This window comes from Globicephala melas, chromosome 16, assembly GCF_963455315.2.
Source record: "Globicephala melas chromosome 16, mGloMel1.2, whole genome shotgun sequence".
NCBI classification, from domain to species: domain Eukaryota; kingdom Metazoa; phylum Chordata; class Mammalia; order Artiodactyla; family Delphinidae; genus Globicephala; species Globicephala melas.
Window position 1 is genome coordinate 13,993,048 of NC_083329.1, and position 16,448 is coordinate 14,009,495.

General features: G+C 35.0%; 1 protein-coding gene across 1 annotated transcript in view; it reads right to left on the bottom strand.

Annotated features, from left to right (window-relative positions):
- Nucleotides 1-16,448, bottom strand: part of CCDC172 (coiled-coil domain containing 172) — a 42,536-nt gene that overhangs the window by 22,279 nt on the left and 3,809 nt on the right. Inside the window, exons 4-5 of the mRNA XM_030839364.2 lie at nucleotides 2,279-2,395; nucleotides 920-1,085 (exon numbers count right to left, since the gene is read on the bottom strand). Of these exons, the coding sequence (XP_030695224.1) occupies nucleotides 920-1,085; nucleotides 2,279-2,395 (283 nt within the window). The remainder of the gene's footprint in view (nucleotides 1-919; nucleotides 1,086-2,278; nucleotides 2,396-16,448) is intronic.

A 16,448-nucleotide genomic window follows, 5' to 3' on the forward strand; every position in this document is an offset into this window, starting at 1 on the left:
ATGCTTTCCCAGTTTCTGTCTTTGGTCTTTGGTCCTCCTCTATGTTCCCTCTACATGTTCCCTTTGAATTATGTCACCAACTCCTCTGTATTCCCAAACCCAATACTCTAGCTCTGATCTCTCTTATCAGCTTCACGACCAAATTTCCACCTGCTACCTGGGCATTTCCACCTGTTTATCCCATAGACATCTCTAACTAAAACTACCTGAAATAAAACTTAATCTTTTTGTCCAGAAAAGGCTATAGTTCACCTCCACCTCTGCTCTTCCTCCTGGTACCATATTCTACCCAATCTCTTAAGTTTGAAAACTGTGATTCATGCTTGACTTTCTATATATCTGTTTACATTAATCAGTGATACAGTCCTATCATTCTTCCTAAACATCTCTTTAATTCATTGTCTCCTCTCTTTGGTAACTTTTTTAGTTCAGGATCTTATCACAAACTGCAATAACCTGCATACTACTGTTTCTGAAATGAAATTCTCCCCACCTCACTGTGTAACCGTGTTTCCTAGTTTAAACTGGATTGATGGTAAAATGAGGATCACAGCAATAGTATTACCCTTATTATAGCTTCTATCACATTTTACTATAAACATCTGCTTATGGATTTGATCCCTTCACTTTTTAGTTTTACATCTCCAGGACCTAAAAGAGTAGCTAACACACAACAGATAGTAAACAGATTTGATTGCTAAATAAATGACCAATGCTCATGTCACATCTACTTCTAAAGAATTTGAGACTGCTCACAATAAAAGATACATTAAGATAAAGTAAAAGATAAAAGTAAAAGAATAGCTATGCAATAACCCAATTTACTTATGAAAAAGTTAGATTTCTGGAAAAACCATTAATTCAAAATAAGTTACTTTCAATAATACTAGATAAATGAGGTGGTACTATGTATTCATACCCATTTTCAGAATGTTTGCCTCGTTTTCTAAGTCAGATATTTGAATCTTGACATTTTCTTTCATCAAAAGCTCTCGTTTCTTTGTTATTTCATACTCATTATTGAAGTCTGTAATTTCCTTAATAAATTTTTCTTCCTCCTCTGTCACTTTTCTCTTTGTAGCTTCCTGAAAAATGGAAACAAAGGAACAAATATAGGTGTTAATTGCAACAATATTTTTCCTTAGTGATTTAAAATGCAATCATTTGGAAATATTAACAACAAAATAGAAAATTATACTTCCTGGGATTAAAATGCTTTACTACTCCAGCAATATTAATTAAAAAACTGAAGTTATTACATAGTAACAACCAATTATATTCATGTGAAAGATTTACCCTTAATGTTTTAGGACAATTATTGAGGTAGAAATTCTACCACCCATCATTATGTTTGCATTTGTTTGTGAATTAAACTTACAGCCATGTATGCCATTTTTTCATTGCAAAATGGGTGGTAAAATAATTAAATGACCAAAGTTGAAAATGAAAGTCTACATGCAAAGGAATTACTGTCTTACAGGATATAAAAGAAAAACAAAAAAGGAAATCCAAGAAAACCTTTTAAAATTTAGACAATAAAGGTAAAATTACATATTCATTTCAAATTCAGTTCTAAATAATAGCTACATTTCATGCAATGTCAATATGGAGTAGAAATAAGAATTTAAAAAAACTTTAAACAATGCTAGTACCTAAACTTTTTGACAATGGTAGAACCTAAACATTACTACATTTTCCTATTTTTTTTCTAAGAAATGTAACTAATTATAAGCTACATTTGGAAACTGGCCATGTCATTCATAACCATTTGGTGGTTGATTCTAACTTTAGATATATATTTTTAATATTTTAAAATGCATTTTTTTCAAAATGTCAGTTAGTTACAAATCATATTCCTAAACTGTCCTTATCATTTAAAACTACTGAGTCTGTTGGCTCTGATTTATGATAAAAAGATAAACAAAATCTATCTTTTCACCCACATCCATTAATATGCCTAAAGTGTGAACCTCTCTGCCTTTCAAAAGCATTAAAACCAAGGTCTTGAAGCCTGAGCAATTCAAATCAATTTCACTATTTCTTTTATGCTTATTACAATTGCAAATAATTTCTATTCTGCATGCTGCCAATAAAATTCTTTCAAACTATATTACTCTACCAACTGGTTTAAAATAGCACTTAATAATTTTCCATATCTGAACAGGACTATCTGCCAATATGCATACGGATATTTTTTTCTAAAAGTACACCTAAGTATATTTTAATACTTTTTGATAGAGTTAGTGAAATAAATTTTTCTAAGTGGCTGGAGACTTACAAACGTTTGGAGAAGCATATTCCTTTGGCTTGTAATTTCACTGCACTGTCTTTCTAAGGCATTTTCATGAGTTTTCAAAAGCTGTAAGAGGAAGGCTTTTTCAGAAAACTGCTGAATCTTTAAAGTAAAAAAAACAGAAATCAGAATGAAACAATTAGACATCTTAGGGTACCTCAGTTAATAGAACAGATCTGTATAGTATAAAATTTTTACATTAATCTTTAAAATGCAAAATAAAATTCACATTAAACATCTTACTTTATATGCTCTATCTTAAATTATTTTATAAATGCTTTATAATTATAATTTTTATAATCTCTTCCCCTAACAAGACTATAGGCGCCTCAAGGGCAGAGAATATGTTTACTTTTTCCTTTCTAATACCTAGCACATTTTGTACCTTAGGTACTAAAGCTTTTTGATGACACACATTGAAATCTGCTTTAAGACAGCTTGTTTTAAAGAACAAATTTCTATTCTCATCACTTACATGAAAGATATGGATGAATAAATCATGAATAATCAAATTATGAGATAAAATCTAAAAACCACAGGCAAAAACCTAGTCCCATGACTATAGTTATACCAAATAAAACACAAATCTGCTAAAGTCTTCAAATGGTTTTGAGAACTCATTTTTTATTTTAGTACCTCATTTGGTTCTAACTAGCAAAGGATAAAATAAACATTAATATTAGATATGTAACTGTTATTTCATTTGGGCTGTAAAGAATAGCATCTCTTGAGACCATGAACCCTGAAATGAAAGTCAGGAAGCTTTAATATATAAAAGCTAAAAATGATGCCAGACTGGAAATAATCTTTCCACTACATTCAGTACTGGCCCTCATAAGAAACCATCACTTCAAATCTGGGGCTGTTCCCATCTCCACAGAGAAAAGGAAAAGGAAATAAATTCAACTGAAATTGCAGAAAGCATGATTTATGTTAGCTGTTAAGAACTTCCTCAAGGTTAGAGACAGGTTGTGAAATCTCTGTCCCAGAAGATATTGAATTATAAAGAGCTTAGGAATAGTTTAGTCCAGAGGCAAAGGGTTGGCCTAAAAGACATTTTGAAATGGTATGGCTAAAAAGCCCTAGAAATACTGGCATTAAAAAGAAAGCAGCTGAAATAAAACAGAAAATATGATCTTAAATTTATTTAATATCATAGCCCATCTGCCCATACCTTCAGCACTTGGTGCTGATTTCATCAACTTTATCTTAAGAAAGACATCAACAAAGATTAGAAAGGTGCAATTTACATGACCAAAGGAATTCAGAAAATACTTTCAAAATTGGGGGAAGGGAGAATGGGCAGTTAATATTTTACTGTCTGAGAAGACAGAAATTAGAAAACATATGGTCTGATCTATAAAATTATATAGAAACTGGTAACAATGGTGAACAAGAGTATGATCATGAATTTTATCACATTTATTTTGAATAAGAAAATACTTCTGCGCTATTTAGTATATATTATATAAATGAGAATAAAATGAGTTCTAGACAAGTAATACCTTAAGAAAGGTTATATAATTAATTAGGGGCAAACCCAGGACTAAAATTCAGGTCTTCTGACTTTATTGCTTCTAATGATACTAATGATACTAATATGTAAATATTAGAACTATTTCAAAGTAGTAAAAAGATACTTTTGGTACTAAAAAGGGACTTCAGTCTCTGACAACAGCATAAATTGAAAGTATATAAGTTTAAGAGACAGAAAAATTACCAAATACTAGGTCCATCAGAATTTATTGAGAAAAGGTTGCTTGCAGTATATTCCTAACTCTCAGAGTTGCAATTATGAACAATACCATGAATGTTTACAAAAATGCTTTGAGACCAAATATCAGGCTGGATAAATTTTGGTTTAATCCAATTAGGTATTTCATGTAATATGCCTTTCAGAATCAAAATTCCTAAATTCTGATTCTGTTTCTACCACTGATCTGTAGTCAAACCTGCATTGAAAACCAAAAATGGAGAAAATATTATTTATCAAACTAAGGAATTTAAAAATAAGACAAGCAAATTTATCACTCGAATTCACAAAAGCCTTATGTTAAGGACTCAGAAATTAAGGTGCTCTGTTTCCAGCTATCACTAAGACCTATAATTATCACTGAGCTCATGTCTTCTTTCTTAAAAGGAAAAATAACAATTATTAAGGAGAGATATTAGACATATTGGCATTTAATTGGAATGTTTTACCATAACCTGAAAAGATGAAACCTATATACCCCAAATGAAAATCAGACTGCTGTTCAAAAGATCTATAAGAAGGGTAGAGCTATAATTTTCCTCCTCCCTAAAATTCTATGTAAATTATCCATTTTGAGGTCTTTTCTACTTTTTTGTTTTCATTCTTATTATTGGTGTACTCTTCATTCTTACTGTTTTACACTCTGTCTTTATCTTTTACTCACACATTTTCCTCTTTTAATCAAGACCTAAAAAGCCCCAGAGAATCAGTAACTACAGAAAGATTACAGTAACATTAATTTTTAAATTTACTTAGGATCTGTGATGAAAACATTTAATGCATAATGGAATTGGCAAGTAGGGAAAAGAGAGTAATAGAGAAAGAAGCAGGACTTTGGAAAAGCTCAAGTTAGGAAGGCCAAGAAAGAATAGATTGCCTACGCTGACTCACAAGTTGAGGAAGGCAGTTAAGTTATGGTTGCAGAAACTACATGGGGTCTAATATTATTAGACCTTCTATTTTAATGGAACTAATGGGACAAACGCCTTAGGATTTATCCAGTTCCACTCTACTATAAGTTATTAACTCTCACTACTAAAAAAAGCTTTTCAAGACCACCTATTTGCAGAATGTGTTTCTCATTGTTCCTTTTGTTCTTCCTGTTATCACAACTCATTTCTTAAATTATTTTTCACATTCTTGCTTTTGAAAACCAGACCTACTGATGTATAAATATTCCAAATATAACCTGAAGATGTTGATAGGATCACAAGATGAGGTCATTTCACAGAATAAATTATCATCAGAAATCTCTCTCACCTTTGTTTTGTCTCAAAAGTGATGGGTAGGAATCAGAATTGGGAAGATACTAGAAGAGATGTAAAATTGTGATTTAAAAAGATATTTTTGAACTTATCTGAGTCAGGTTTGAATTGAGGTACTATCTTATATCCATGGTAGCCTGGACATCCATGATAAATAAAAACTTAAGAAACTACTGGCTGTATCTGCTAAATTACCCAGGGATCTCAAGGGGCTACAAATGATAAAAAGAAAAGGATGGAAGGTTCAAATTTCTCTTTCTAATCTCTTTCCTTCCTCTGACCACAAATGAAATGAAAATATTTGCACGCAGCCTTAAAGTTATATGCTAGAATCAAATAGCCAAGCGTTGTCAGAAAATATTGCTGTTTTGGAAAATTTTAACTATAACAGTGCCAACACTCTGGTTAATTTTACTTCTCTTAGAAATAAACATTTCTTTTTCCCTTTCCCTGTCCTATTTTTCCTGGGATATTTGATTTTTCAAAAGAGCTTATAGTTTCCCCAGTCAGCTGACTTATCTGGTCAACTAGGTCAGTTTTCAGCATAGCCATGATTTGTGACTCTGCACCACTCTTGCTGCTTGGGCACCCTTAGGTATTTTTCTACCAGAATAACTTGAAAGTTGAGAATGACTGAGGATTTGAAATTAATGTTTGGGTCCAAGTAAGCAAAGTACAATCTACATTTTGTTGTGGCTGCTGTTGCTTAAAATAATTTCAGGCTTTAGGAACTGGTATTTTGCTGACTAAATGCTCTGCCCAAGAGTAAAACAGGCAACACTACATAAGAAAACATCATGAAAGTTAGGCAGAAGATTTCACATTCGTAATCACAGCAACTGGGGAAAGAATGCGTTTGTTATGACTATGATAAAGATGTTTCAACACTAGAGTACATCAATGAATACTGTATCAATTGCAGATATTAACTTTTTAAAAAATATATCTATTTTTTATAAATACATTTCTTAACCACAGATGCAATGCTTAAAGAATAACTCACTATGACACAGTAATCCTAATATAGTAAGCAAGGAAGGTTCAATATTAGTAAATATTAGTCCTTTTAATGGCTTACAAGGCTTTACATGATTGCACTCTTATTCCCTCTCTAATCTAATCTCTACCAGTTTCCTCCTCAATCACTCCTCTCTAGCCACACTGGCCTCCTTGTTATTCCCCGAACATCCAGCCTCACTCTCTCCTCAAGGCCTTTGCACTGGATGTTCTATGCCTGGAAATCTCTTTCCCCAGATTTCCTCATGGTTCATTCCTTCATCTCAGTCAAGTCTTGGCTCATCTCTCATCTTTTCATTAAGGATTATCAGGATGCCTGATAAGACCACTGCTATTTACGTCTGTTCTGGCAGTTCTTACTAATGCAATATGTCAAGAATAGGAACAAGCGATAACAATTATTTAAAAAGCTGGCACACAATTCTCACTCTTGTTTGTTTGGGCAAATGTGATTACTGTGTACCTAATAAATCCAAGAAAATCTACTGAGAAACTTAGAAATAGAGAAGAGTTCAGTAAAAAGGTTAGTAACAAAATAAATACCAAAAATTAGTATTTTTTCTATTTACCAACAATAAATAGAAAAAAGCATGGAAAAGATCCCATTTACAACACCAAAAACTAAACAAAACACAAATAAACTTAACATGAAGTATGTGGGACCTATATGAAAAAGCCTGCATTGAGGAACATAAAAGAAGGTATAAATAAATAGAAAGATATGCTATATTCTTGTTTTTTAAATAAATTTATTTATTTATTGGCTACGTTGGGTCTTTGTTGCTGCACGTGGGCTTTCTCTAGTTGCAGCGAGTGGAGGCTACTCTTTGTTGCAGTGCGCGGGCTTCTCATTGCAGTGGCTTCTCTCGTTGTGGAGCATGGGCTTTAGGTGTGCAGGCTTCAGTAGTTGTGGCATGTGGGCTCAGTAGTTGTGGCTCACGGGCTCTAGCACACAGGCTCAGTAGTTGTGGTGCACGGGCTTAGTTGCTCCGTGGCATGCGGGATCTTCCCAGACCAGGGATCGAACCTGTGTCCCCTGCATTGGCAGGCAGATTCTCAACCACTGTGCCACCAGGGAAGCCCTTATGCTATATTCTTGAATGTGAAGATTCAGAGTTGTAAATATATCAGTTCTCCCCAAATGAACTTAGTATAATCTTAATTATAACCCCAATACTTTTATTTTGTTGGAACTTGAAAAAATGATCTCAAATTCATCTAGGAAAACAAAACAAAACAAAAAAAAGAATCAGGAAATTCCTGAAAAAAAAATTGTCACTCCACAGGGTCAAAGATATTTTAAAGTTAATGTGATTAAGTGAATATGATACTGGTGCCAAAACAAATAGATTAACAGAATAATACAGAATATCTAAAAACACACAAAAATATACAGTTTCACATATATATATATATATATATATATATATATATATATAGCGCACACACACACATATATATCATAGTCAATGAGAAACATGGTGACATTTACCCAGGCAAAAATGGAGAATCATTTTAATTTAAAATATTAAAAAAAACTGTAAAAGTACTGGAAAAAGACATTGTTTAAACAATGAATTTCAGAAACAAACAAAAGGATTAAAAATTCTAGCAACATAAACATTCTAAATTTTGATATAAAAAATCATAAAAAAACAAGCTACAAATAATAAAATTTGCAACAAATGACAAAGAAAGGGTAATATCTATAGCACATAAAAAGCTAGAATTCAGGGCTTCCCTGGTGGCACAGTGGTTTGGAGTCCGCCTGCCGATGCAGGGGACACGGGTCCGTGCCCCGGTCCGGGAAGATCCCACATGCTGCGGAGCGGCTGGGCCCGTGAGCCATGGCCGCTGAGCCTGCGCGTCCGGAGCCTGTGCTCCGCAACGGGAGGGGCCGCAGCGGTGAGAGGCCCGCGTACCGCAAAAAAAAAAAAAAAAAAAGAAGCTGAGGTAGGCAACCTTTCAACTTATCTTGAAGTATTAATTCAGGCAATAACAATTCATAAGACCACACAAGTACCAAAGGCTATATGAGAAATTTTTCCTGCAGCATCGAGATCACAGGCACAGCTGTGAATAGCCAGTTTGCCTTGGACTGTTTCCATACACCTTTGCTGAACCCATCTGGTGTTCCAAAGTCTACAGATAACCTACATCTACCCTTCTCAAAGTAACCCTCCATCTCCAAAATTTTTCTTCGCCTTTTCCTCAAAAAACCCCCTCCCATTTCTAGAGAACTGCTGATTCAGCTAGATATTAATCTGATTAGGGAAAGAAGGGTAAAGTACAAATACTGATAGGTCAAGAACATTCTGTAATGATACTTGTTTTTTTATTTTTGTTTTTTTTTTTTTTTGCGGTACGCGGGCCTCTCACTGTTGTGCCCTCTCCCGTTGTGGAGCAAAGGCTCCGGACACGCAGGCTCAGCGGCCATGGCTCACGGGCCCAGCCACTCCGCAGCATGTGGGATCTTCCCGGACCGGGGCACGAACCCGTGTCCCCTGCATCGGCAGGCGGACTCTCAACCACTGCGCCACCAGAGAAGCTCATGTAATGATACTTCTTAATCTGAAAGACTCTCGCTGGGGAGCTACTTTGAAATAAGGTGACTTCCGTGCAATTTGGCAACTTAGGAGGCAGGACCTCACCTTACCTATTACTACATCTTCCTGTTCTGTCGGGATATAAAACAATGTAATGCTGAGGGTAGTGATTTTTCATGTACTGCTTTTAATGGAAGATCTATAAAACGTCACAGATTCTTTAAAACATACATTTTCCTCCTCATAATAAGAAAACTTGGCACACGAGCAAGAAAAGATCACACCTCAGTCCAGTATTCCATAATAACACTAGAAATTGGGTTGGGGATATTCACATCAACCTGTCAAACAGTTTTAGTTTTTTTTTTTGCGGTACGCGGGCCTCTCACTGTTGTGGCCTCTCCCGTTGCGGAGCACAGGCTCCTGACGCGCAGGCTCAGCGGCCACGGCTCACGGGCCCAGCGGCTCCGCGGCACGTGGGATCTTCCCGGACCGGGACACAAACCCGCGCCTTCTGCATAGGCAGGCAGACTCCCAACCACTGCGCCACCAGGGAAGCCTAAACAGTTTTAGTTTTAAGAAGACAGTTCATTCTTCAAGAACTCAAGAAAACAAGAATGGGACAAAGAACAATTTATATATTGTAACTGTTGGCAAAACATAAGTCTGAACAGTTCTCACAGAATAACAACATACACTCTACAAAAATACCGTCACAGAAGAGAAAAAGAGAAGTGCCTGACAGATTATGGAGAAAGAGTATTAATACACCTATAATAATGTTTCTACAAAGTACAAAATTTTTTTTTGTTAATCAACTACTTGATGTCAAGAGGATGCAAACAAAGATAAGTCCACTAAAAAACAAGAGCAAGCAAGGACATAAGAGAATAAGAAAAAAATACAGGCTGAGATAAAAAGATAGGAAATTTTAAAAAATGTAAAAAAGACAGCAACACAACTTAAATTTGCAGAGAGTATTAAATAATACAACTAACACTGCAAAAGATGGAATCGGTGATATAAAGTATAAAAAACTGTCCAATACTGCTGAAACTAGCAAATAACAGAAGATAATAGATTCAGAGAACAGAGAACAAAGATCCAAGCTATAAGAAATAAGCGTACTTGAAAAATAAACCAGAATATAACATCTACAGTTAAAATGGGAGACTTATCCCTGGACTAGACAAAATGGACAGATACACAAATTTGTTTATCTGTGCACACATCTGGAATCATGAGGATAAAAAAACAATTTCTACAGCAACCAGGGAAGAAAAAAGAAACAAAACAGGTTCATGCACATATTCTTCCTGAAAAATTACTTGAACAATTACATAGATTGACCAAAAGATAAATAAAATATAGGAACTCAAGAATGAGGAAGTTGAAGCACTAAGGTATTTTACAGTGAAGAATTCTGGTTAATGTGACAATCCAGACAAATATGGGAAAGACCAACTTTCTATTCAAAGACAGAGAAATGCTGGATAAAACATAAGTAACTTAAAATATATGACATTTACATAGGTAAGCCAAAAAGCAAGAGACAGAAATAATCATGCCAGAAATCATCACGCTAGAATTCAAGTCCAAGGGGTATCTTTGAGATTGGATACAGGCAACAGAGGCTAGGGTTTTAAAAATGCCCAAATAATACTCAAAGTCAAAGCCAAAGGGAAATACTGGGCTCATTCGATAAAGTTAGGAATAAAATAAACAAATGGGACCTAATTAAACTTATAAGCTTTTGCACAGCCAAGGAAACCATAAACAAAATGAAAAGACAACCTAGGGGCTGGGAGAAAATACTTGGCAAATGATGTTACCGATAAGGGATTAATTTCCAAAATATACAAACAGCTCATACAGCTTAATATCAGAAAACCACCCAATCAAAAAATGGGCAGAAGACCTAAATAGACATTTTACCAAAGAAGACATACAGATGGCTAACAGGCACATGAAAAGATGCTCAAAATTTCTTAATTATTAGAGAAATGCAAATTAAAACTACAATGAGGTATCACCTCACACCAGTCAAAATGGCCATCATTGAAAAGTCTACAAATAATAAATGCTGGAAAGGGTGTGGAGAAAAAGGAACCCTCCTACACTGTTGGTGGGAATGTTAATTTGTGCAGCCACTATGGAAAACAGTATGGAGGTTCCTTAAAAAACTAGAGTTACCATATGATCCTGCAATCCCACTCCTGGGCATATATCTGGAGAAAACTATAATTTGAAAATATACATGCACCCCAGTGCTCATAGCAGCACTATTTACAATAGCCAAGACATGGAAGCATGTCAAGAATGAGATTGATAGTTATGGTTACCAAAGGAGATAGTGGGGAAGAGGGGAGAGATAAATTAAGAGTTTGGTATTAACATATACACACTACTATATATAAAACAGGTAAACAACAAGGACCTACTGTATAGCACAGGGAACTATACTCAATATCTTACAATAACCAATAATGGAAAAGAATCTGAAAAATAATATACACACACACACACACACTTGAAACTAACACAACACTGTAAATTAACCATACCTCAATAAAAAAAAAAAATATATGCCTGGAAGGAAACTGCTGGCAGGGACTACCTCTCAGCCTGGAAATGTGGCAGGGGAAGGAGTATAAAGACTTCAACGACTATCACTCTTTCAAGCTAAACTGTTGCTTTTGTTTTCTGCAAGAAAAAAAAAAGTGCCCATGCTGGCTATGCAAGCAGAGTAACAAAACTCCATCCACTGGCTTGGAGATGCAGCATAAAAGTGAGCTGCCTCCATTGATCCATACGTGGAAGAAGAATCATACCCAAGAAACCCCAAACCCAAGCTTGAATTGTTCATGGATGTGACAGTCAAATGTCTCCCAGCCATGCAGTTCAGAAATCCTGAGCTCAAAAATTAACATGAAAACTGGTCCTGAACAAATGAAATCTGCAAGGTTCTGGCAGCTGCAGTGAAACTGCTCCTTAGGAACATCTTTTTTATCAAGAGATTATGTAGGACTCCCAAGAAAGAAAAGCCCTGCTAAAGATAAGTTCACAATAAAAAATTTTAAAGCTCATATGCAAATGTACCACCATGTGAGAAGGCCATCAGATGAAACAAGCAGAATTCACAGAAAAGGAAAACAGAAAACAGAGAATTCTAAGAGAAAAAAATTAATTTATTCACTCAATAATATTTATTTAACACCTACTGTGATTCAGCCACTGTTCTAGATATTGGGAGTAACGGTAGTGAATAAAATAGATGAATATGTATTCCTTGTGAAGCTTACATTCCACTGGGCAGAGACAAACAGTAAACAGATCAATACAAATATATCAAGAGAAATTAAGTGCCACAAAGAAAAATAAAGCAGAATAAAGGATAGAGATACTGATGGCATGAGGTCATATTATTTTATATATGGAGCTAAGGGAGGGTCCTCTACAGCTGCCGTTCTCAAACTTTCTGATCTTATGACTTTTGGTCTTTATGACTTTATGGTCTTAAAAAATTATTGAGGACTTTTATTTGATGATTTTTGAGTTATATCTATAAATATTTTCAGTATCAAAGATTAAAACTGAGAAATTTTGAAAACACTTAATTCATTTAAGAATAACAATAAATCCATTGTATGTTAAAATATATTTTTATGAAAAAATAATATTTTCCAAAACAAACAAAAAAAAGAAGAGTTGCATTTACATTTTTTGCAGATCTCTTCTAACAAAAGACAGTTGGGTTCTCATATCTGCTTCTTTATTCAACCTTTTGCAATATGTTTCTTGGTTGAAGTATATGAAGAAAACCTGACCTCACATAGATGTATAGTTGGAAATGGGGGGGTTATTTTAATAATGCCCCTTCCAAACAATTACGCATATTCTTAAGGAACTTTATAAGTGTTAGTTCCTGAAAGGTTGGTTGCAATGTGGAATCTGAAACCACTTCAATAAATTTTTCATACTCTGTTACAATAAAAACAATTGGTCTATTTTGTGCTTTGAGTGGATCTTTTATCCATGCACAGTTCTGTAAAATTATGTGCTGGTTATTTGGAAAATATTCCTTCACTGAACTATTCAGATTCTCCAAATGTTGATACACTTCTTAATACAATAATAAAAAATAACACTTATTAATATCACCAACAAACTCATTAGAAAAGTCTTTCAGTACTGGGAAACTGTCAAGCTTACAATGACAAATCTGAGTCTTCCAAAACTCTAATTTTGTTTGAAAGGTTGAATATTATCATTGGCAAAATAATAATATCAGTCTTTTGCCTTGAAATGTCAGGGTCATTTCATTCATTTTTGAGAAAATTTTGCCAAATACTCAAGTTTAAATAACTACACTTATCTGTCAACTATTCAAGTAAAAATGGTATTCCAGAAAAAGAATAGCTAGTTCATACACTGCAACTCAGACAATCATACAAACACTCTCCCTTGAGACCATCACTGTACTTTGGAATATAGTACTTTATGTGAACTTTCCATTTCAACACACAATATTAAAATCACATACACACCATGGTCAGTTTCAAAACAATATTTTTTACACTTTAATCAAGGGCATACAGTGAAACTGGTGGGTTTTGCTTTTTTAGTGTGAGTGTGTGGCAATGAAGGATACAATGACTACTAGTAGTTTGTTTCCACTGCCTTAATTTGTGCTAAGGTGCCAACAGTTTTACTCACCATTGCCACTGCACCATCAACGTACATATCAGCACAGTGAAAATGGCAAAATAATAGCTTTGTATTATTAAGAAAATAGCTTGACCTCACAAAACTCGTATAAGAGTCTTGGGGACGCCCGTGGATCACAGATCACACTTTAAGAACTACAGCTCTAAAGTGGCAATTGAGCCTAGATGTAAGGTAACCAACCATCAAAATTTGCATGGGACTGTCCCAGTGTTAGAAATGAAAGTCTCACGTTCTACTAGAATGGTTGGCCACCCTGCTGGGAGAGAGCTAAAAGAAGTGAGTGTGTATAAAACACTAACAGCTGAGGGAAGAAACATTTCAGGCAGAGGAAAGAGCAACTGCAAAGGCCCTGAGGTCAAATAATGGTTGGTATATTCAAGAATAAAAGAACCCACTGCAAAGGTACACACCCTAGAAAATCAGATTATCCCCAGTCAGGTGGGCTACTAGAAAATGCCCAGTGCTACACTCAGAAAATATATGATGAACTCATCTATTTCCATATTTTAGATAATTATTCATGACAAATGTGATAAGGCTTTCTTTGTAGAATTACATAGAGGAAGTTTAAAGTAATTACACAATTTAAAAAAAATGAGAACATCAAGAATTTTGAGTTCACAGTTAGGTTTATATAGTTGAAGTTGCTTGATGTCAACCCTCTAAGGCAGAAACTTGTTATATAATTTATTTGCCAATTACTCTTGGTGTTGTTTAGGAGTTGCTCAATGAATGTTTGTTGAGTGAATGAATAGGAGAAGAGAACATAGCTAACTGATTTTCCAAGAAATCACAAATCAAAAGGTAAACTTTTAAAAAGGCATTCTTTTGTGCTGCATATTCTTACGAGGCTAGCAAACTAAATGTTAATCTCATGCTTTCTGCATACTGAGCCGCAAACTTACTGTCCTTAATTAGAAGACCATTCTCTCAGTTCCTGGAAAGGAAGCTTTTTTTTTTTCTGTTCAAAACTTTTCTAACATTTTAGGGTAAACAATTTATTTACAGTAGCTCTTTTAAAAAAAGGAATAGAGGCAAACTAGTAGATTTAACAATTAGAAACAGTGCAGTAGATTTTCCACTTTGTGGATCCAAGCCAGGAAGTGTGCAACTTTTGTGATTTATAAGCACTCGCATATAGAAAGCCTATCTGGCATACTGTTACACAGTTTGCTCTAAACGCTATTACCATGAAATGTTCTTCAGATTTATTTTCTTAAGATCATGAAAACAAATTTGAGAAAAAGGAGTCCAACAAATGCTATATGTAATAATTTTTTACTTAATTTGGAAATACAATAATTTCAGTTCTACTAATATGAAGAGAGATTACTACTTCTCAGAGACAAGGCCCCACCGTAAAAGAATTGCAACCAATTATATGACCAATAATTAAGTAGCTCATGTTAAGAACAGATGTGCCAAATGGCCAATAAGCATCTAAAAAGGTGTTCAACATTAATCTCATTGGGGAATTGGAAATATAAACCACAACGAGATACCACCTCCCATCCACTAAGATGGCTATCAAAAGAACAAACCAACCAACCAAAACCCCCAAGAAAATAAGTGTTGGTGAGGATATAGAGAAACTGGAATCCTTGTATATTGCTGGTGGGAATGTAAAACGCTGCTGCTGTTATAGAAAGAGTCTGGTATTTCCTCAAAAAGTTAAACCTGGAATTAACCATATGACCAAGAAATTCTACTCCTAGGTGGAATACCCAAGAGAATTGAAACATATGTTCTACAAAAACTTGTACACAAATGTTCACAGCAGTATTACTCATAATAGCTCCGGATGCGCAGGCTCAGCGGCCATGGCTCAGAGGCCCAGCCGCTCCGCAGCATGTGGGATCTTCCCAGACCGGGGTACGAACCCATGTCCCCTGCATCGGCAGGTGGACTCTCAACCACCACGCCGCCAGAGAAGCCCCAAAATGCCTTTCTTTTATCTATGTTTTTATGTAACTTTTAATCAACAGTAAAATTAAACTCAAGTAGGACATAAATTTTTCTTTGATTAAACTTTAAAAAAAGGAAAAAATCTCAATTACAAAGCTCTATTTCAATATTAAAATGATAATAATTTGTGATTTTGTTCTTTCCCGAATTGGGTAATAGAGTACTAACGGATATGACTTTGCCTGCTGTTCTGGGAGGGTTCCTAACTTTTATTAATTAAAAAAGAAATGAATGAGTATATTTTGAAGTAAAGAAGTAAATGAAGCCACCTTAAGTTACTTATTTATTTCAATATCACTTTCCTTTAAAAATTCATGGAATATTATTTCATTAGTGTTATGATATTTATGCAATAGTTTAAAACTGGAGAAGAAAAAAAATAAAACAGCCTCAGACTTTCCTCCATTTACTTCTTCTTGTGGGAGTACGGCTTTATGTTAGGTTTTATGTTTATAAAGATTAAATGCCCCAATTTTAACTATATGCTACTATTTTTAAAAAGAAAAAACCCGGGCTTCCCTGGTGGCACAGTGGTTGAGAGTCCGCCTGCCGATGCAGGGGACACGGGTTCGTGCCCCGGTCCGGGAAGATCCCACATGCCGCGGAGCGGCTGGGCCTGTGGGCCATGGCCGCTGAGCCTGCGTGTCCCGAGCGGGAGAGGCCACAGCAGTGAGAGGCCCGCGTATGGAAAAAAAAAAAAAAAGAAAAAACTCTTTTAGATGCTAAAAAGAAACAACAAATGTTCTGTGAGTCCTTAATTTTGATTTTCTCTGTCACTGATACTATAAAACCTTTCCTTGATGATCAGAAGCTTTAGGTATATTGGTAAGCATTAACGTAAATCCTGAGCATGTTCTTGTCTTTCTGTTTTCATATTACCA